Source organism: Larus michahellis, chromosome 6 (assembly GCF_964199755.1).
Source record: "Larus michahellis chromosome 6, bLarMic1.1, whole genome shotgun sequence".
Taxonomy (NCBI): Eukaryota; Metazoa; Chordata; class Aves; order Charadriiformes; family Laridae; genus Larus; species Larus michahellis.
The window spans coordinates 27,020,482-27,044,313 of NC_133901.1; the positions used below are offsets into that span (position 1 = coordinate 27,020,482).

A 23,832-nucleotide genomic window follows, 5' to 3' on the forward strand; every position below is an offset into this window, starting at 1 on the left:
GCACCTGAATCTTATTATTTTTAATACAGTAAAATGAGTCATAGAAACTACTCCAAGCTCAAGGGTGGGACAGCCCTAGCTGGTTTTTTTTGCTCAGAGATAGGCATCTGCTGTGGCATTCCGCACTGATCTGGGAATACAGTCTTAGGTCTGTACTATCACTACGATCAGTAGAATTTCACAGTCAATTTGAATACCGCTTGATTTAGCATCTAACTACTCAAGTGCTATTCCGTAATGAGGTTTAATGTGCTCCAACTCTAAAAAGCTGTACACAGAATTTTCCCCTATGGTGTTCATAATTTAAAAAGAGTAACAACAATGATAGGGTTAAAACAAAAATTAAAAGCAGTAGTGAAGAGATGTAATAGAAAGAGTTTACATCTTCCAAATCTCAGTTTAAAGTCATTATATTACATGTTGAATCAGGGATACTGTGATGTATTTTGACATTTTCAAGTACAAATTTTATTTGTCATTATGCGTTTTACAGAGGAAATACTAATTTATTACCCTGATTTGGCAACTACATCGTGTCTCACTAAGCTTTTGAAATGCTTATTATATTAATATCCTGCTTTAAAATTGAGTTTTCTATCTAAATTTGTCTAGCTTAAGTTCCCTGACTTTGAATACAGATGCTTTCTTCTACTAAATAAACAAGCTTTCTAGTTTCTGAAATCTATCTCTATATATTTATAGTTTGTGACTAAATCATCTCCTGACTTTCCTTTGGATGAACTAAGCAGATGCTCTTAAGTTTCTCATTTTAAAGCAGGTCTTCCTGAACACAATGTACAGTTATAGTCCATTTTCTGAATACCCCCAATTTATCAGGATCCCTTTTCAGGCCAGGATTTCAGACTGGAGACTACACATGCTACAGACAGAATCCAGAGTTCCCTCTCTCTTCTCCAAAGGGAAAGCTGACTCCCTTCTCACCTGCAACATCACACCGTGTACTCAGATACAGTTAGTTACCTAAGAAAAACAACTACAATTTACTTACTAAATTAAATTTGCTTTGAAGTAGAACTGTACACCAGAAGCACAAGGAATCTTTACTCTGCTTCCTATTCTGTTATGAAAACCAAATGCTGTTACCTTGAAGGCACATAATACAGGTTGCTCAACTAGCTTCTACAAGCATCAGTCTTAGAGAAACATTTTTAAATAAGCAAATATACACAGTGTGAGGCAGCACTGATAAAGGGAATAAAGGTGGAGAGGCTAGAACGCTCATCCAAAACATTCCCACGGTACGGCAGTTTCCAGTAAATACTACACAATGCAGTCTGAAGAAATTGAAAATTCCACAGTCAAAGAAAAATTCTGTACTATACCCGCATCTCATAAGTTATCTGAAGTCATATTAGAAGACTGACACAACTACATAGATACTAGTCTTCAAAAATAACTTAGACACATTTTAAAAACTACTGGAAACAAAAAAAAAAAATGAATATGCTCAAACTGACTACAAGGACATTTAAAAAAAAAAAAACCTAAGCATTTCTATTATACCAGTCTCAAAATAAAATTTACATTATTTTCTCCTGATCCTTTCTTCTTTTCTGTGGAAAGTATGGATAAGGTGATCTGGTTTTCTTTAAATCTTTGCTTAGATGTATCGTTTCACATCAGAAACTGTTGCAAGGGACTAGAATATGCATTGGAAACAGTTTAATGGAGCAAAACACTGAAAATTCATAAATGCCAAGATCAGCTTACAAGAGAGACAAAATGACTCATAAACGTCTGTAATGTGTCTGGAGAACACGTCAGCTCAACTACATCCTAATGTGCAGCTAAACACAAAAAAACTGGAAGAGCAGCAAATGCACAACAGAGCCAAGCTGCAGAGGAAGCCTGATGTATTAGAGAAGTGGGTTACAGGCAGCGAGATGAAATTCAATACCGACAACCCAAGTCACATGGGAAGAGCAATAAACAGCACAGAGACACTCTGAAGACCAAACTGGAAAAAAAGGCCAGAAGTCCTTTGGTTGGTGGCAAAAATTTTTTAAATTTTAAGAGATGTACGCAGAAGGGAGTCCTTGCTTTAATTGACTACAGTCTTTCAGAGTGCTTTTTTTGATATTGAGCCTTGTGTATGTGTGTACACAAAAACTTGGTACACATGGAAGGGAACATTAACACTTCCAAAAAGCAAGTGATAGAACTGCACAGGTTTTGGAATCCCTTACAGTATTTTTAGGGGATAAAATGACCATACGGCCATGGTACATGAGAGGACCTTAAAAGAAAAGGCAAGAAAAGAGGATCACAGCCCACTGAAATAAGTGCCTCCTCCCACCCCACCTCCTCAAAGAAAAATGTGCAGTAGTTTTTCTTAAATGCATGTCAGTGTGGAACAGGTGGCTTCTACCCACCAGAAGATAAGAATCAGCCATGCTGGTCAAGTAGAGATTAGAACATCACTTTAACAATTTTAGCTAAACTTCTCTAGCAGCAGCTTCCAGTAGGTAACGTTTGTAAAACATGAATCAGGTACAGAGAATGTACTCAGCTCAGGAGAGTCATGAAGCACTATCGGACTTATTATTGTCTTGGAGTCCAAGCAGTTTCCGGAAAAATCCCAAGCTAATGGCAAGAGTTGACCGCTTGAAGTGGCCAATGATGATCCCAAGTAAACAAAGGTACAGTTTAAAAGATACTGCAGCTTTCTGAGTATATCAAAAAGTAAACCTTTTTATTTATTTATTTATTTGTCATGATGGACTACTTTCAGGGAAAGTATTGCCCTAATTAATTTTGACTGGTATAGAAATGATTGCTGTTACTTTGGGCAAAACCAGAAAAGGCAGGTCCTCAAAAGGTACCTCCTGAATTCAGGGAAGACTCGCTAGGTGGTAGTGATATTAACAACAAGTCAGGTCTCAGTGCTGAATTTGGCCCATTACGGTTTTCGGAGCTTCCTTGACAGATGGCACACGGTTATGTCTTTGACATGAAACAGGAATATTCCTATTCATTTTGTATGAAATAAAATGCAGGGATTGAGAGCACTGGCTTAACATGAACATGGCGTCTGACAGGGTGGTTACATCCTTCTCAAAGTCTACTGATGTATTTGATACTATTGTTGTTGTTGCCCATGTCCCTGAGAGCAGCATTATAACTACAGTGCGCTTTTAGACTTATACCTGCTAGATTTTCATTATAGCACTTGGGTAGCAAAGCATCTTTTGCAGGAACAATCCCAACTGATTAGAAGGATTTCTCTTTGCCTTCTCACTGGAGGAATCTCTAAGCATTCCTGAAATCATTATCTAGAACTATGCAATCTTCACTTGAATTAAATCTGGGAAGGCATATTAGAAACAGCACTAAAGGAAGTATCCTTCCTCAAGAGAGGAAAAACATCCACTGGGACCTGTCTGTTACAGAGCCATTACATGATAAGCAAAGTGTGAACGATGTGGTTATACCAATAAACAAGGATGAGGCACTTCATTTCAATTGCACATGAGACGCACCACGAGACAGGGCAGATGTTTTCCTGACGTTTTCATCTTTTAACAATCTGCCAAGGTTAAAAAAAAAAAAAAGCATGTTGGAAATGCTTCAGAGTATGCTTGTGCTTGAAGTTCAGCAAACATTAGTTCGAACGAACTCACTCCCAGGAAGAGCAGTGAAATTCATGTTCTTCACTGTCATGACTGTCATGCCCCTGTGATGGCAAAAGTTGCGTGCATATCCCACACAGGTAGGCTTAGTCAAAAAGAGTTCATGCCTTGCAAAGACATCTTTTTTAACAGGACCTACAGATACGCACATCTGGCATTTTACAACAGTTCCAGAATACGTTTGCTTCCATGCATTGAAATACTTGAAAGGCTGAATCAGTGTCAAGGTATAAGCAACAAGAAGATAGTACTATGTAGGTCTCAAAATGTATCAGTAGAATAAAGAAAACTGGTCTCAAGAGATTGTAGAATAATATATATGAAACAAGAATCACTGGTTATTACGTAACAATTAAAAATATTACACTATGAAACTCAGATGAGGATAGGGAAGGAATAGAGAAATACAAATTACCTGTCAGGGACTAGGAGTTTACTTAACCCCAAATAGTTTACACAGGGTAGGACCACTTCTGAGAAGGATTCAAACATTCACACAGAAAACTGAACGAAAGAAAATGCTTTTCAGAATATTAAAAAAAAAAAAGAAAAAAAAGAAAAGAAGAGAGCACTCAAGAAGAGAGCTTCACTGAAAATTTCATTAAGTAATTGTTATTCATAAAGACAAATTCAAGTACCTCCTCTGTTTTGGAGTACAGGGGAAAGCACTGGCCCCACAAAGGTTCTAGAAAAGAGAACCAAATTCTTCTGAAAAGAGACTGCATAGCGAGTGTGCAGAGAAAGATTTCAATTTATCTTGTTTAACAAGACAGCAATTTCTCTCCTTGAGTTACTATAAATCCCAGAAAGGCTGTGGACATAAAGTTTACCACGACTCTGAGCTGGGTATAAACTAAAAGTCTTAAAGTTGCGCAACAAATGATATCATGTCAGCCCTCAAGCATGGATGCACATCATTCTAAAAGACAAAGTCACATTTTCTAAAAACATCTAAGACATTTCTGTTGCATTAGCCTCTTCAAACTAAAAGAAACATCCTGCACATCCTTAATCATAATTGAGAGTGCTCTTGATGTTGTAGACCAAAATAGAAGAACAGGAAGAAGACCGTGTTCACTTTAGATCCAGTGGTTCTGTCAGACATTCATTTACTTAATAATTGTATTAACTGAAACATACACAGCAGCGTCAGCAGCAAAACAGAAATGCTATACCACAGAAGCCGTGCTAGATCTGTTTAGTAAGCCGACAGGTGGTGAAAGACAGACTGGCCTGTATTTGACTTTCAAAACACTTTGTCAATCAATACAAGCCTCAACTGAGAGGGCAACTATCACAATATAAAATAAATTAGCGAAGTTATGTAACAGACCTAAAGAGTCCTACCTCTTTCACAGGCTTCCATGCACTTGACTTCATACAGCAAGACCCCGTTAGTCCACCTGAGTTATTAGTTGGAGTTGAAGACATTGGATTAAGAGCGGATCCACTTCCTGCCTTTCCTGAAAGTTCAGAGTCTTGTGCACAACGTAGACAGAAAGCCCCTGCGGTAGCAGCAGTACTCCAAAAGCAAAACATCCTGTGCCCCCTTCTCCTTCGCTTACCAAATTTCTGACTCATTCTGGAAAAAGTAATTTTCTTGAGATACAGTGGAACAGAAATAAGAAGAAATTCTGTTCTCAACTCTGAGTGAGACAGAACAGCTGTGAGAGAAAGCAGAACCTAAAACCCTCTGGCAGCCAGCAGTGCCTGCAGGTAGCCGAAGCACCGGTTCAGTTCTTATCAGCACCGCTGTGCTGCAAGTGATTAAGTGAAGTACCACACTGCACATGCCAACACTGCAGCCGCACACACGGGGCTGGGAAGGAAGCTGCACACCCCCATTACTCCCCAGGCCTCCTGCTTGACTTCATAAGAGCAGAGATAATTGGCTACAGCAGGGAACCAGCATGATGCCAACACAATCTACATGACATTACATGATTCATGATACATATTCTTAAGACTTAATGATTTTAGTATGCTTTTAAAAATGCATATTTTTTTTAAATGTCAAGCAAACTTCACAGTCTCAAGAAGTTTCCATCTCCACTGTACAGTTAGAAAGTGTTTACAAAATAAAGCAAAGGTTCCAGAGACAGTCCCTTAAGGCTTGAGTTTAAACTGTTAAGAATTTCCTATTTCTTAGTCTGTTGATTAGAACACATATTAATGCGTTCCACGTACAGAATAAATTCATACCATTATCTCTGCTGTAATACCCTCTTAATGAAAATGCAACTGGTGGCTGAACTAAAGTTTGCAAAATAAATTCATACTGTTACAAATGTGCGCCATTACATAGCTAAAAATCAATAATAAGAAGGAAACTTAGTACAGTAAAACTCATGTTTAAGTTTCAGAAGGTGCTTTCTTATAGTTAAAATCATCCAAAGCAAATACTATTTCAAGCTGCTTTCTCATGTGTTTATCACAGTACTAGCAGCAACAATTTCCAGCCAACATATGCTTAAATTTTAAACTCAGGGAAAAGTCTGCATTAAAAACCCAACAATGACAACAGTTTCTTCTATGTACTCATATAAACTTCCCTACAGTTACTCCTGTAACTCCTTTCTTCTTTGCTATACCACCTCTTTAAATCAAAAAAAAAAAAAAAATATTGAATAAAACAAATCCTGCAAGTAAAGAACTTCACATTATGCAATGGCTGGCATAATGAAGTCCCAGTTTCACTTGTGAACTTGAGGGGCTGCTAAAACAGTAACACATCCACACCAAAGTTTAATCTTGGTCATAAAACTTACCACCCGCTGTGACACCTCCTGATATGCCCAAGATATTTAATAGTTAAACTGCTGTCAAATCGTCTGAACTTTTAGTTGCAGTATCTTCCGGCTACAGGTTTAAACCTCCACATATTACATCAGGACTATTTTATGTTTTATTCTCTCACATATTTTTAGCTTGTGCCTCCATGTTATGATCTGTATGTCCAAAAATAAATAAATACTTAACAATACCAAAATTATAGGAAGGATCATAGATATTGCTTTAGAAATCAATTTTTGCAATTCCTGAACTGTAAGTAGTACAATAAAAAAAGGGGTTAGGAGAGAGACACGGATTTGTTGGGTTGTTTTAATCAGTATCTTTGAAACGCACCTTACAACACCTCTATGTTGTTGTCTGATTACATAGAGCATTTCGTACATGCTAGAACTATGTTCATGATATTTCAATGCATTTGAAAGCAATATTCTAGGAGTAATGACATACAGTAAAACTTTTATCAAGATCTTAAAAGGAAGAGATACAAAGGCAAGAAACGACTGGGCTCAAACAACTCACAGAAGCCGTTGATAAGCTCTGAAATTTAAAATTAAGTTTTTGAAATGTGTAAGTGGAGTTAGGAGGGGTTTTCTGTCCTCCTTCCTCCTCCCCTTTCCTAAAACATGTCCTAAAAAGTAGAAGTATAAATTAGCACAGCATATTCAAAGAGCTAAATGATTTTTCAGTATCAAATGCCAGAAACATATTATACTACATTACATGCTAAGAATAGCCGAAATGCACTGCTGTTAGAACCTGTTCAATGCCATGTGAGTTTCAGACAAATCCCGGTTTCTGAATTCGTAGCACAACATGGGCAAAGTACCACTGAGAGTTAAAATGCATTCTGAGACATGAGAGCTGTATCCCTGTCAGGAACAGGTGCTTCTCACAGCTCTGGAAAGACTTTGGGGAAAAGAAGTGCCCTGGATACAGTTATATTTGTTGATACAATACGCATATCTCTAGTTAGGACAGCACACGAAATTACCCAGTATTTTTCATTTCCATAATCATACATTTACTAAGCTCATGGCTTAGTTATTCACCCTTGTGACAGCATCAATTTGTACATCTGTTTATATCCTTATTTTCCATTTTATGCCATAAATTTGGCTTTTATTAAAGAAATTAATAAGTTTGCTGACAAAAATTGAAAGACCAGTTTCTAATCAAATTCCCTAATTCTTCTAATTGAGTAACTAACTCCTTATTACAGGGAATGCAGAAGGAAGAAACAATAAAGGCCTCAAACGCCTGAGAACGTTAAATCAGCTTCCCTGGACTCCTAAAGCAGACTGGTGTGGTCAGCAGGGCGGGAAGGGACCGCTGCCTCTATGGCAGTTCACCACTGCAAATGGAACAGGTTATCAGCCCCGCGGGAAGTACTGCTGCTCCACGGACAGACTGCAACCTCTGATGGCTGAACTCCTTGTTACTAAAGTAATGCAAAGTCTACAAATCAGTACAACCACCACAAGTTCCATGCAAAGCACCCTGGAGACCTTGGCTAGGGCAGGGCACAAGCAGAGAGTCAGAATGCCCACTTACTGATTGTGTTCCTGTCTGTTTACACTGCTGCCTTTTTCCTGTGATAGCTGGGTGACTGGAATCTTCTAATAACATTAAAAAGGGGCAATCCTAGTAAATAAGACACCTTTAATCCTTGAAAATGGACTGCTAGTCTTCAGGATGCTGTGGCTTTTCACAGTAGCCTTGCCCTCCTCCCTAGTCCCCCATGTCACAATGTGCCTGTGCAGACATGCATTCTTTTGGGCATAAGCCTAGTGCTAACTACAGCAAAAAGCAGTGCTACCACATCCATCATCAGCTTCTTCCTTGCTCCTTTAGGGTACAAGACCCCCTACTCAAAAAATACCCTACCCCAAAATCCAAAGCTCTTCCTTTAGCAACAGTCCTCTTGCCACCTTGCTGGGGAGAAGGTGACCAGTTGCAAGCCCCAGAGAAGGACAGGGATACGCACCCCAATCTCCGGGAGTCGTTTCCCTTTCTCTGGTAACAGAGGGAACTGAACAAGTATCACCATTCCATGCCATCCCACCCCATCCAAGAAAGCCAGGCAAATGAAGGGATAGCTAAAAATGGGTGCTATGTAGCAGATTGACAAGAGAAGCAAAATGCCAGTACTTTAAAAAACATCAGTTTGATTTTGTATATGTTAAAAATCACGATGTCACAACAACAAGAACACATAGAGCCCATCATCACAAGTAGAATTTCAACAGACAAGGTTAGAGAAGTACATCACATCTAATTATTTATTTGGGCTCTGCAAATGTGATTACGTTCAAGTGATGGGGATGTATCTTAAATGAACACATAAAAGTCATCAAGAATTTTCAGAGTACTACATCACAGAACAAAAACTGAAGAGAACTGAAAAACAAAACTGCACCACAATGAGCAATCTTTAAATGTCTTTTTCCCTCCCTGAGGCTAGAACAGCTGCAATGGGTGGATAAGGTAGGAGGATAGTACAGCATCTTTTCAGAGGAATAGGCTTCAATAAGCTCTTATGTTTTCAGTGCATTACTTCTGAATATGCTCATTAAGTTTTTTTAACACCACTTCAAAATATTTTATGGTTCTTTCCCTCCTTCTGGCCATGAACATGTATAAGCAGTTCTTTTTAATGGAAGAACTGTCAGACTTACAAGAAAAATTTGGCAGGCTTTCACAGAGGTAAGCTATCTTTTTCACAGTAGAAAAATAGAACGAAGACTGGAATATTCACAGAAACAGTTTCAGTTTGAAGGGATCTCAGGACCTTTACCTGGTCCAACCCACACCCAAAGCAGAGGCTATTTGATATTTTATTTATCAGCCAATATCTAGTCCTGACTAGTCAGTCCAACTGCAATTTTCACATGTTCCAATATTACTTGTTCAAGCATTAAACAAATAAAAGCAATCATAATATTTATTCAAAAGGCTCATACTGTATATTTTGGCTTTAAAAAAATAACAGTACTTAAAGGCTATTATATCTGCCTAATGCATCACTTAGGGTTGTATAACAACCTATTATAGAAGCTACAGGATCCTTCTTTGACATTCATGTACATTTGCAACAGGAAAATTAAAATCCTCTTCTAAGATCTCCTATTCAGTGTTTACTCTAAATTCACCAGCAAAAAACAGGCAAAAAGCAGACTTTTATAGGAAGTGACAGTTTATCATCTTTGAAACAATTACCAACAGATATGAAATATCTTAATAATATTACAGTGTCTGAGAGTAATAATTTTTTCCTTTTTTTACAAGTTCTTGGAGTACTTCAGGTTACACAACATCAAGAAAGCAATTATTCTTGATTAAGGCTGAATTTAGTTAAACAAAACTAATCTAATGTCACATTTTTAAACAATGCTAATACCTCAGCATTCTCCAAAGAGATACTCATCTGCTAATGCCAGTAAGTTTAAACTTCTCCCAATTATCAACCTTAAGAACTCATCCCAAAATCTACAGACTTGAAATTTGGCTTGCCTCCTTCTACCCGACTTTCAATAATGATTACTAAAAACATCACTCAGAGCAGACTGACAGTCAAGTTGAAAAATGTCATGTTTTTCTTACAGGCTGCACTATGAAATATGTATTATGTATGTATGCACGAAGGAAGGTATTCCTTCACCTTATTTATGGATTATTAGCAGCAAAAAAATCCCAGAAAACAGTTACAGGATAGAATTTGTTGTGCTACACATAATTAAGACTTTAAATTATGTAATCCTTTAAATACAATTTCTTAACCAGGAAATACGTAATCTTTATTTGAACTGTGATCTTACTACAGCTATGAAATTGGTATTTCTTAACTACGCTATTCCCCTCCAGGGCTAGGCAGTAGAATGCAAACTATATTTTTCAGTATTTCATTAAAATACCTCATATTTACATTTGCTGGAGGCTCACCACTTGCAAAATAACTTTAAAAAAAATCAGATCTCATTTAAGTGCTTCCATTTTCATGCTTTAATGCTAACAATCATACAGAGCTCTGTAAAATATAAGAATGAAAGCAGACAGAAATCACCATTCATAAATTGGAGATTACGTGAAATCATGCATATATAAATAGATTGCTATTTCTAACTAGCAAGTAACCAGAAAACATGCAGACACAATAATTTCAACAAGTGGCATATTACCTGGGTGGAGCTGGCAGCAACAGAAATGCAGTCAATGAAACCATGTCTCCGAGTGAAAAATGCAACTATCTGCTGCCAACGGGAAGGCTCATTCCGTAACTCATCTGTCGAGCCTTTCTTTGCCCACTGCTTTTGCTTTGGGCCTACAGAACTGTGGCTTGAGCTAGTGTTGCCTCGATTGGCGCGAGAATAGAGGAGTGTGTTATTTCCAAAAATGTAATTCATCTCTGCAGCTCTGCAGGTGGTTGCCAGGCAGTCTTACTTCCCTACCAGCTGCTGAGTGGTGAATGAGCAGAAAAAAAAAAAATGCAGATAGAATTACAGCAGCATCATTTACGAAGCAGGAAAACAAAATTCTTGATAGCTGGTGCTATTTTTCTTCCAAGCTTTTCCACCCCCTACATCCCTTCTCTACCTGTGATTACAATGATGAGCATAATCTTGAGCAATCAAAAAAAAAAAAAAGCAACTTATTTTCTTATTTTTCCTTTTTCAGAATCCACAGGATCAAAAGCTTGTTTTCTCTTTCCTAGCTGACAGCAGATATTTAAGAGAAACTGGGTAGCAGGTACAGTACAATGTTATAAATTCACAGCTATGAGGATGGTGGTGCATGATAACAGCTACTGGGTGGAGAAAGCATGGATCAAAAATAACCAAGTTTCAACCACTGCCTGTAGTAAGATCCAATAGCATCTTTTCACTTCCTTGCTTGCATAAATTATAAACCTGAACCGAATAAAACAGGGAGCATGCAGTATAATTGCACTTGTTCACTGATCCTGTCTTTCTGAAAATGTTTCACAGAATAAAAAGACCTTAACAACACATTCAGAAAAAATATTCAAGAAAGCAGCATTTGCTGGTTGTTTCTTCTTCTTTTTTCCTCCCTTCCTTACTGCATAAAACAACTATACAGGGAAGATACGATTGTGCCACAAAACAGTCATTTTGTGTTGCATATCAATGGATGTCTAGTGGGGTTGTTTTGCTGTGGTTTAAGTCAGCAAGAAGAGTAGAGATAGTAAGATTAAACACTAAAAGTCAACACTCCATTGTTCTTATTCTAGGTCATGATCCACCCATTTCTAAAATTCTGTGACTACTGTAAGCATAATACAAAAACAATAAATATATGTATTTGTGACCCAACATTATTTCTCAAAGTACACGAATTGGCAAAAAATGAAGAGTTCTTATTATGCACGAATTTTCAGTAGCATTACTTTGATTTTCAATGCAAATCACAAGGGTATTACTGCTATAGATGTGCATTTTCTCTGCCCTCTTCACAGTAAAAAAGAATTCATGCAGTAATTATCTAAAAGATTATATGGAATTCAAGTTACCATACAGAATTTACCATTCAAATTTTTATAGCCAACTATTTAAAAAAAAAATCTTCCAGCTCACAAAGAGATTACTTAGGAAATCAGCTAAGTGTCAATGTTTTCAGTACAAGCTTGCCTCTGGAAATCCAATGCAAAGTTATCAAAATGGTTTGTGGTATATTTCTATACAAAATACTCTAATAGTTATAATCATAACACTGAGGCAAACATTTTCAAAAAGAAGAAAACTCCATATGATGAACAAAGGCAGAAAAGTTCCTTACAATGCTACCACAACTTACAACACCACAATTCTACAAACCCACCAGTGGGGATTACCAAATTCCCTCATACACTTTTTTTTGGTGCAATATGATCTTCTGCTTAACAAATTGTTACTGACAGCTATCCTATTCTGTGTAACAAATTTTTCCTGACAGCTTACATTAGAAGCAGAAATAATAAGTACCTTAATTTAAAGCTGTGGTAATAAATCAATGCACCATTTACTTCTATTCACTAGTACAGCTCAATAATATATCACATACAAATATTCTGAGTACATCTTTCAGATAGCCTTTATTAATATTCATAAAACACAATGGCTTATCAGTGTAAGTCATATGAAACTCAATCTGCTTTGTGCAGTGTCTTCAAAGCTATGTTCATAAGATAGATAATGGAGCTAAAGAAATGCCTAAGACATAGTAGATGCAACGATCCTTTGAAATGGACAAGCTTTTTACAATGTGAATTCTTTTCATGGGAAGATTGCAGCCCTACCTGAGCCCTATATTTTCCAGACTCAAAGAAAATACCTGGTTGAAAAAAAATGCCTATCAATTTATTACTGGAGAAACTTCTTAATCCCTGGCTATGACTGAATACGTTTGCAACAAACTACAAATTACATGCTTTGAATCCCGAGTCTTTTTATAAAGAGTCAAAGTGAAAATATTTTTTATGTTTTTCTTCATGTATTCTTGAGCATCAACACTGCTGTACATTTTTAAAAGATCTAAGTGCAAGAATATTAGTATAACTTTAAAAAAAAAACATTTTTAAGAATTTTTATACTGTGTACTGTACTGTGTCCAGCTCTGGAGCCCTCAGCCATAAGGACATGGACCTGTTGGAGCAGGTCCAGAGGAGGGCCACCAAGATGATCGGAGGGCTGGAGCACCTCTCCTATGAAGACAGTCAGAGAGCTGGGGTTGAAGAGAAGGCTCCGGGGAGACCTTATAGCGGCCTTCCAGTACCTGAAGGGGGCCTACAGGAAAGATGGGGAGGGGCTGTTCGCAAGAGCATGTAGCGATAGGACGAGGGGCAATGGCTTTAAACTAGAGCAGGGTAGGTTTAGAGCAGACATTAGGATGCCGTTCTTTACAGTGAGGGTGGTGAGACACTGGAACAGGTGGCTCAGAGAGGTGGTGGAGGCCCCATCCCTGGAGACATTCAAGGCCAGGCTCGATGAGGCTCTGAGCAACCTGATCTAGTTGAAAATGTCCCTGCTCACTGCAGGGGGGTTGGACTAGATGACCTTTAAAGGTCCTTTCCAACCCAGCACATTTTATGATTCTATATGCATGTCTCCATAGGCACCAAACAGAGTCACGTCGGAGAGTATTGTTTAAAATTCTGAAACACCACAATACGTGGACAAGCAACACACCAAGTACCTATTTTTCTTTTTTTCTTGCTGTTATATCAATCTGTCTGAAGATGAGACAGGTTTGCTGTTTTTTAAGGCAGTTTCTTTCAAGGATGATTCCCACCCAGACAACGATCAACAGTGGCATCACTAACAAAGAGACTTTAGAAATCGGCACTTCAGGAAAAGCTCTTATGGACAAAAAAACATCCTGAAAGTGAAGCTATGATGATTTAATGTCAATGGAGACAGAAATCCAGAAAAGTACTTCAGGAAGAGGTTATGCAATCACACTGGTGATAAAAGACAGCAATCTGTGTCACCTACACTCCATATGGATGTTAATGATACTGAGCAAGAGTTGCTGATGCCTAGGAAGATACAGTTGCAGTTATTTGTAGAAGGAGCTTGTACTTGTGGTGATGAGACAAATCCTGATTTTTGCAAGTTACAAAGCAACCTGAAGTTAAAGGCATGCCCTAAAGCTAGAGACGGTACAATGTCAGGATAATGCAAAAGGAGTCCAGACTAGAAGAATGGTCACTTGTACAGTTGAAAAAACTATGTGTGGGAGTAAAGACAAGGGTCAAAGAGGATTTCAACAGAGGGTCAGACACCTGCAGTAGATAACAGAGAAATTGCTATTTGGACAGAAAAAGAAGTAGTATCCAGACAAAGGAGACAATCTAAGGATCATCAACACAGAGATGGTAGCTGAAATTGCACCTGTGAATGACTGCCTCTGGAGTCAGGAGGCAGAACAGGGAGGCTCACCAGGGAATCTCAGGAACTCCTAGTGTCGAGAGGTTCCATCATCCCTTTTTCATATTGAACTGATGTGGATACCATTAAAAAAAAAAAACAAACCACACAACAAAAAACCCACATAAAACCAAAAAACAATCCCCAACTCACAAACACCGCCCCCGCCCCTCCCAGACTCCAAAACCAGCACACCAAAAACCCCCACACCAAACTCAAACACCACAGCAAAACAAAAAAAGCCCCTATCTACTGTGAGGCAAGAATTGAGACTCCGCAGATTAGAAGGAAAAAAAAAAAAAACAAACACACAACAACCCAAAACACACCCATCCTAAAAATAAACCACAAACCAAACCAGCACATAATTACAATTTCTATGTCAGTACACATACCTTTGTACAGCTTGATACTATTACTGCAAGAAACATCTGCATTTGTAGTGGATGCAAAGTAACATTATTTGTTCTGTGGCCAATTAACAAGATACAGTAATCACAGTGGTTACTGAATTTAAAAATTAACATCAAATACTTGGAACAAAGTTCCTCTGACTTTGTACCTGAGCCAATTCTTATTATCAGCTTGTTATCAGGACAAGTTAAAACATGACATAATGCCATATTTTAATCTCAAAGATAAAGGTTTCCTGGACATACCTTTACAAGCTGCATGCATACCTTGAAATTAAAAATGCGCAGCAAAAAAAACTGTTTGCATATGCAAACAGCAGTCATATCTCAATTACCCTTTTTGAACAATAACAACAAAACCCCTGAAGCATTTGAGAAGTGTCTTATATTAGTTTTATTACCATACTGCTAAACAGAACATTGGCTAAAATAAGCACAGATCCTAAAGGAATAAACTGATATGTTTAATAGAGAAAATTCAAGAACCACCAAAAACAACGGCAGTGACTTATTTTATTTTCAGTATCACCTAGGTTTTTTACCAAAAAAAAAATAGAGACAAAAGAAATGTGCAGAATGCAATTTAAATACTCAAATATAGATTATGCAACTTTAACTCTCCAGGCAGGGGAACAAAACACACCACTGAAAAATGTAGATATAAATTCATGTTTACTCTTTAGACTTTTCAGAATTCTATGTTTAATAAATTTTTACTGGCATAACAAATTTTAAGTCTCATTAACAAGCATATACAATATTTTAAGCCAAAGCCCAGGAATACACTACTCAAATTGGATACTGTGGAAAAAGAAACTGTTAACTCTTTCCGCTAAGATACATTAGGAAACTTATCTTAGCTTTTCGTTGAGAGACAGGACTGAAACAATAGCCCTTGATCAAGTTTGATTTATGTGGTCAATAAAAAGTCGATATTTTTACCACTGAAATTACCTTACAAGTAAACACCCCAGCATGATTATTCTATAGTGATACATTTTAGTATAAATATTGATTATAAAAGATTATTACATTATTACTCATATTACACCTTAGAGAACCTACCAGCCTCTGCAGATTAAAGTGCCTGGTCTTCCGTACCCTGTTCATGAATCTCCCGCCCATCTTTTTGGCACGCCAGACTGATAAAAACATCCTGTGTTTAATGTGAGTTTCTTTAGGCATTCTTCAGTCACCAAAACGAACCCAACTGCACTGAGAGCTAAGGGGAAATCTCAGATGAAAAGAGTATAACCAGTTATTAAGACGACTTGATGTTGATTACTGTATCTCAGGTTGTTCTAATGTTTGGATTAATCCATGGTCCATCTGTTACAGTTTTTCTTTCTTGTCTCTGTTGACAAGAATTTGTTGAGCAGATCCATACTGAGAAAGGGGCAGATTTGGTCAATTGCTTCTTACTGTAAGACACAAACTGACATCTTTGCTCATATTTGTATATTTTTCAATTACAGGAAATTTAAAAGTAGTTAACTAGGAAGAATTTGGGCAAGGCATTTTACTTAAAGACTGTAGAGCACTTCCTCTCAAGCGTGAACACCAAAGTATGTTCCTTGTCTAAAAACGGGCATTTCTGAGGGTATGTTCAAATTTATCTTTATAGTCTTCACTATTCTAGGTATGTTCCTAACTCCAGAAGTACAGTCTTCCTGATGAAGGTGTCATAAAGCTTTAGAACGGCATCCATTTAGAAAAAGGTAACAGATTGCAACTTTCTCACAATCATAATCAATCTTGCAAATTACGTGTCAATCGATTCTTAATTTCTAAATAGAAACTGCATCTTTCATCTTCAGGGCAATCTCACCTACCTGCTCAGCCAGGAGCAGGATTCAGGAAATAACAGAAGCAAGAAAATGTACTAGGTGAAATACGAAGTCACAATTACTTTGACTGTTGGCTAGCCTTGAAGGTGCCCTTCATAGTTCCTCGAATCACAGACCATCAGTTCTTTCTGAGAGCAGAAAAACTCTTCTAATGAGCAGAGAACTCTTAAAAGAAGCACCACAAGCTCTAAAAGACTTCGAGGCAAGCACTTGAGGGAATGGGGTGATTGGAGGGAAGACACACCAGGAGATAAAGAGAAGGGAACGTATTAAGCTTAGCAGCACAAGATTCAGGTTCACAAGGAAAGGATGTTGTTCTGCATTAAAGGAAGCATGTGTGTATATGCAAAATTTACACAAGCAGTTATTTCCCATACAGATTAATGAGAAAGAGTTAAATAAAGGTGCTTGCTTCCAGCTGAAGAAAAAGGGCAGAAGAGACAAGCAATGTATGCTGTAACACCTTTATCGGTGTAGCTGTATCAGCTGACTGTAGATCACTGTGTTTAGGGGCTATAAGACAACCATCACCTGCTAATTTATATTTCTGAATGTAAATTTGTATTTCTGGAATAACCATTGCCTAGTCATTTTCACAATGTTAATGACTCAAGCTTACTGACTGTAGGTTTTATTGGTATCTCCTGACTCAGTTCTTTCACAAACTGAGGAGTCAAATTGATGCATCTTTTATTGAACACCCTCTGACCACTCTTATTCCTCTTCTGTGAACCATTTCTAGACTGATATGCCTTCATCCAGATAAGGAACAGTGCAGATTTCTAGAGTGATAAAATAATGCAATTTTATTCCCATTTGCTTCTCCAGATATTACTCATATTCCATTTGCCTTTTTGACTGTAACTTGAGTACTGAGATGATTATTCCATTAATCTATTATAACCCTGAGCTCTCATTTCTCTGAGATGATGCAATGAGAACACAAGTTCTTATGAGATTCTTCTGGTAACGTCCATCCATCATGGCTACTGATCTTCTTTCCTACCCTTTACTTTCCTTTTGTTGTTGGGTTTTTTAAATAATTAAATCCCAAGATTTTTTTTCCTTATTCCATGACAGCTTAAATTTCTCCGTAAGCATTTTTTGAGGAGTTCTATTGCATGCATCTATGAAAACCTAGAAACCTACACTAAGAGGATTATTTATGCACATGGTCTAAGATATCTATATGGCAGAACTTCTATTTACAAAGCTTTCATTGCTTTTTCGTCTGTAATTTCTCCACATACTTATTTATTCTGCTCCTTAGAATAGTTTCACCATGTTTTCCAGTACAGAAATGAGAGTAAGTTCTCATTTCTCCTCTCCCTTCCGGATGCTACTTTAAGAACGAGTACCACCTTGCCATATTTCATTCCTGTGATACCACTGTCAGTTTAAGTAGACTGTTCTACAGCATTGCAGCACCAATAGATAAGCGGTTTCATATCAGAGTTAATTTAAAACCATTAAGCTTAAATGTCATTAGGTCCTGGAAATACTTTTCCAAATATGTGGAAAAAAAAAAAAACAGGCATACGCTAAGTGGGGACAAGACATTTATTTCACAGAGTAAAACTAGAGTGTGCATGTAGTCAACTAGACTGCTATTACTAGGGTTACAAAACTCATCATGTAGAAGGTTTGGGTACCACATACATACGATCAGAAACTTTTTTGAAGTGACGTGTACACTACATTAAGTAGAGGGTATCTGGCACAAAAAGCAGGGGTCACTACTTCTTAGCAAGAGGAAAGACAAGGCTAGAGAGCGTACTTCTTAACCAAAAAGCACACAATCACAGCATTAGGTCAAATAAAATGTCCGACTAACCTACTGCCTGTCTCAGTAGCTAACAGCATAAGCAGAGTAATCTTTCCATACCCACTATACCATCCCGAGCTCCAACAGCTCAGAGATTCATAAAGCCAAAGAAGGTAAGCTCTGTTTTACTGCTTTTACTCTAATAAAGGACTACTTTCACTCTAATGCAAACTGAGCCTGAATAACTTTAATTTTTCCTAGATCTGACACTGCTAGGTAAAGACAGATAAAGCAGAGGGGCACTGACTTGGGGCAAAGCTACTGGTTCAAAGGCATTCAACACATTATGAGATTAGTTTCTGACCCAGCACCAGATGTTTCACTTGGGCAAAGAGATCCTTCTAGTTAAAATTTGGGGGTAAAATTTTCATTTTTTTTTTCAATGCGGAATAGTATTCCTCTTTAGTTTGAAATACTTCACTGTTCAAAGAAAGGAAAGCAGTACCTCATTTGCATTAGTGTCATAATATTATGAAGTCATAGTTTTCTTCTCTGAATGAAGTTTATATAACCAGAAGAGACTCCACCACTGTGCTTTAAATGTACAAGCAGCATTAATCTGCATGTCTAAAACATTTTTTTAAAAAAATCTTTAGTATATGGAAGTAGGGACTTTTACCACATTATCTGAAGCTGAAGTACTCTAGCAGAATATAACAGCACTCAGCCAGAACAACAGGTTTTCGCATGAAATCAAACAGGCAGCCAGTAATGAAAATGGCCGATCACTGTGCTGCCCGACCTGCTCAGTATTGTCTGTTCCGGGCACCACTTGTACAGAGACGATCATTTCTGTGAACGCATGAGAACTGTAAAGTAGCCGACTATGTTGCATGAACTATGTACAAGAGTCCGTAATTACATAAGCATAAAGTAAAGATTAGCATACTCCCCTCCCCTATTTCTCACAGTTCCTGGAGTCTTCTGCTACTTCATTGATAATTGCACAAAGCTATTCTAAAGATGACAAATATTCAACCAGTAGAATATCTTTAGTTCCTTCTGGCTGTGCTATTCAGTCAGCAATTAAAATTTTACTGTATAGCATGAATAAGAAATTTGAGATACCTTACTTGACTAATAAATCTAGTACAATGTTCCAACTAAAACATTTATCTTCAGTTGTCAATGTCTGCTACATGTGCTATGGAACAAACCAAGGGCAAGCATTTTTCTCACACCCTTTGAAGATTACTGTTATGGTGAAAATATCCAGAGACAGATCAGCAAAAAAGATTTGGTTAAAGAAAAAAAGAACTGAAGAGACTTTTCTTAATCATTAAGTCTAGTTTCCTGCTACTGCAGGCAGCCACACCATAATATAATTTATGAACTTATCAAATACTTGGAAAACTCTCTTAGAACAGCCTCGTGCAAATTTTGAATGGGAATTGTGAATATTGTATGGGCAGTGCATATTGTAATACTAAGAATTTATTACAGAGAACGATAAAGATTAACATTTACCACACTAGTCATTGTATATCTTTCCAGTACAAGGTATATTTAGTAGCTTACAAACTATTGCATGCTTCCTTTGGAGGTTCTGTATTATCAGTGAAACAATGGCCCCAAATACCAACATGTAATACACAAACATAATACAGAAATACATACAAGCCCAAATCAAGGTCTACACTTAAATACTGAATTGCCATGCTGCATCATAAATATAGAGCTATAAATAAAGTATTTTCCCTTTCATGTACAGGTTGCTTTAAATAAAGAATACTGCAATTTAAGGAAGATTTTTTTTTTGTCCTATTACATCATGGACCATTATTTTAAAACCTTATAATAATCTATTACTCAAAGCTTTTTTTCCTTGATAGAAAACTCCAACTTCCATTCCACAATTTAAAAACTTGTTTAGTATCATATCACATCTATGACTAATTTCACTTGGTTGCAGCTATTTAATAAAAACTAATGTTAAATTCAAAACCAGCAATCTGAAGGTATGATGGAGAAGTTAAATTCAGTTTTACAATTGAAATAAATCCTTTTGTAGCATCACCATCTAGTGGTCAATCTCGGTAGCAATGTATTGCTTCATTTAGAATCATAGAATGCGTTGAGTTGGAAAGGACCTTTAAAGGTCATCTAGTCCAACCCCCCTGCAGTAAGCAGGGACATTTTCAACTAGATCAGGTTGCTCAGAGCCTCATCGAGCCTGGCCTTGAATGTCTCCAGGGATGGCGCCTCCACCACCTCTCTAGGCAACCTGTTCCAGTGTCTCACCACCCTCACTGTAAAGAACGTCATCCTAATGTCTGCTCTAAGCCTACCCTGCTCTAGTTTAAAGCCATTGCCCCTCGTCCTATCGCTACATGCTCTTGCAAACAGCCCCTCCCCATCTTTCCTGTAGGCCCCCTTCAGGTACTGGAAAGTCAAATCAACATCAAAGTCAATTCAACTTCATCCCATTTTATTTCATAACAAGTCAAGGAACCTCGCATTGTAATCACAAATTTCAATGAGGAATTTGGAAACCTCATACTGAAGAAATTCTGGTACTAGCTGCTTATCTACCCAGAAATATTCTTTAAAATGTTTGGGACAGAATATTTGTGAAGGATTTGGAATTTGACCATTTTCACTATTCGTTCATGACATTTAAAAAAAAAAAAAAAGCTGTTTTACAGAGGAAGAGTTCTACTTCACACAGTTTTAAATAGGGAACAGAGGACAGGAAATCTCCTGGGTCAAGTTTACTTCTTTGATGCTCAAGACATACAAAGCATACATTTCTTCTTAACTGATAAAGCTCCACCCTAACAAGACAAAACCTGTAAGTCCTGTCTCATGTTTAAACTTTAAATCATGCTAAACAATCATTTAATGCTAATTACAAATGTGCAATATCTTATCCCAACCCCAATCTGGGGAACACCCCCCTCCCCGCCCCCCCTCCCCCCCATCAAGAAGGTAAACCACCTCGAGCTACTTCAGTACTTAATGTGGAACATTTGATAAATATTAGTTACATGCTCATCTTCTAAAAATTTAGGATACAAATTTGTCTTTTTGGTCATTGAAGGCTGCTCTTTGAAAATCATCTACCTGTCCAAGCAAGTTGTAAAAGCTTCTTTACGTACTAGAAAATTTGAAAGCTTCTCTTGAGAATAAAATGTAAACTAGTTACAACCAGGCACCTCCTTTCTTCACTATTTTCTATTCATGTTTTCTGTTATTGCTCTAGACTGCAGAGGGCTTGCTACAAAATAAGGTATTCCTCAAAATCTGATTCTACTGCCCTCTGCAGCATTTCTTAAAAAGGAGCATACGATCATAAAACCACTGTTTACATTTGTTCCTTAAACTAATAACTCTGTAGTTGAAATTTCAAGTGTATTTAACGTATTTTAAAAAAAAAAAAGCTTCTTGTTATTTTATTAGTGAATAAAGACAACATCCTCTATTACATTTAGTTTCCTTAAGCAAATGCACTCTTGAACAAAGCTAATCAGGATCTTGTACATTAGCCAAAACCCAGTCCCTACACAGTCCATCAAGCCAACCTACCAAATAAATTACACATAGTGCTCACCTCAGACCTGGTTGCTAAATTGATCATCATGAGCTATGCCAAATCTGGAAGATCATCAAGCCAAAAGAGAGGACCAGCTATACTAATAATACCATACCTACCTTGGGGTTTTTTTCCTGACATACTCATGTTCAAGTTTAACAGCATTTATTCCAATAACTTTAGCAAACCATCTCCTGATTGAGAAGAAATTTTGTGAGCTCAAAGGCATTTTACTCTAAAAGGTCCCATAAAGACTCCCAGGGCCTATGAAACTATGGGTGCATCCCTCAACTCCAAACACCTGAAGACCTCAGACTCTGATTAGAAACTATTTACACAAAGAAGTTAGCTTCTACAGGACAGAAGCAAGCCAGCAGCCAACTTAACATCGGAATTCAAAGTTCCACAAAATGCTGGTAAACAACTGACCCCTGGAGCACCCACCCCAGTTTTCAGATTAACAAAGCTCAGAAATTTCAGTTCTACCACACTTAACTTTGAAATTAATAGAGAGTAGCCCTGTGAAAATAATCAGATGTAGGGTATAAATGGTAATATGAATTGCATGATGGTATTTCTCATATACACATTCCTTCCTATCACATGGTGATTTCCCAGCACTTACCCATCTAAGAAAGATAATAGTAATCCTCCTCAGAGACCTATGATACCCAGTATTTTGAAGAGGTCTCACCATATTTTGTAATTATACCTACAGGCTGCTTAACTCAATTTCAAGAAAAGTTTAATAATAGTTCCATCTTTAGAGACGTGGTTTCTTTCTTCCAGAACAGTGTAGCAGAGTTCTACATTCAACACACTCCAAGAAAACTAAAAAATGTTCAGGTTAGATCACATCTCAGTAAAGAAAGGCAGAGTACAATCATTCACATCTATTTCTGTAAAACTGTTCTGGGTTTTACATCTGTGTCTTTACAGAAAGTTACAGTAGTTAGATAAAGCTCAACTGAAACAGATAATTAAGGATCCCATACAACACTCTAAATACAAGCCTCACTTGTTTGAGGAAACTGCCTGGTAGGACCTCTGTAACTTAGAGATCACTCACACTATAGAAAGGTAAGAAATAAAGTCATCTTCCATGGAAAGTTAATATTGCCAATATCAAATCCTCACTTCTTTGAAATAAAATCAAACACAGGAACTATTCCGAGTAGTTTGGCTTCCCTTAGATCCAAGCAGCCAGAAAAACACCAAGGTAATTCCAGCCCTTTGAACAGTCTCAAGTACAATGAGATAACACTAGTCAGTTGCAAGAAATAGGTCCTCAGTCTCACATACCGTCCTGGTTTCAGCTGGGACAGAGTTAAGATTTGGTATGAAAGGAATCTCAATAATGCATTTGTTTTAGTTGTTGCTGGGTGATGTTCATACTATTCAAGGACTTTTTTCAGCTTCCCACAGAAGCTGCGAAGGCGTACAGATAGAGCAATGGAGTGGCCAATGGAATATTCCATACCATAGACGGCATGCTTGGTATAAATATAACACATATGTAAATGGGGGTTGGCCAGGGACAGGAATCCACAATCACTGCTCAGGAGGAGCTGGGAAACCAGTTCACCAGGTGATGAGAGTCACTTGCATTGTATTACTTTATCTTGTATGTTCTTTTACCATTATTATTACTGTTATCTTACTTTTTCTGTTATTGTTTTATTAAACTGTCTTTATCTAAACCCATGAGGTTTTTTCTCTTTCCTTTCTCCTCCTTTTCTCCTTTTTCTCCTCCTTTTCTCCCTGCCCTTCTGGGGCAGAAGAGGGAGAACTGCGGAAGCAGCTGAATGGTCCTAAGATGCCAGCCGGGGTTAAACCACAACACATATCCATTC

At 37.5% G+C, this 23,832-nt stretch overlaps 1 protein-coding gene across 20 annotated transcripts in view; it reads right to left on the reverse strand.

The window, feature by feature from the left end:
• The window catches only part of DLG1 (discs large MAGUK scaffold protein 1), a 163,288-nt gene that overhangs the window by 81,793 nt on the left and 57,663 nt on the right, over window positions 1-23,832 (reverse strand). For 6 of the 20 annotated variants that reach the window (XM_074592879.1, XM_074592878.1, XM_074592886.1 and 3 more), the window contains exon 1: window positions 10,619-12,232. The exons of the other annotated variants lie outside the window; for them this stretch is intronic. In XM_074592879.1, the coding sequence (XP_074448980.1) occupies window positions 10,619-10,843 (225 nt within the window). In that variant the 5' untranslated portion in view covers window positions 10,844-12,232. Of the gene's footprint in view, window positions 1-10,618; window positions 12,233-23,832 lie in introns of those variants that run through there. 20 annotated transcript variants of the gene reach the window in all.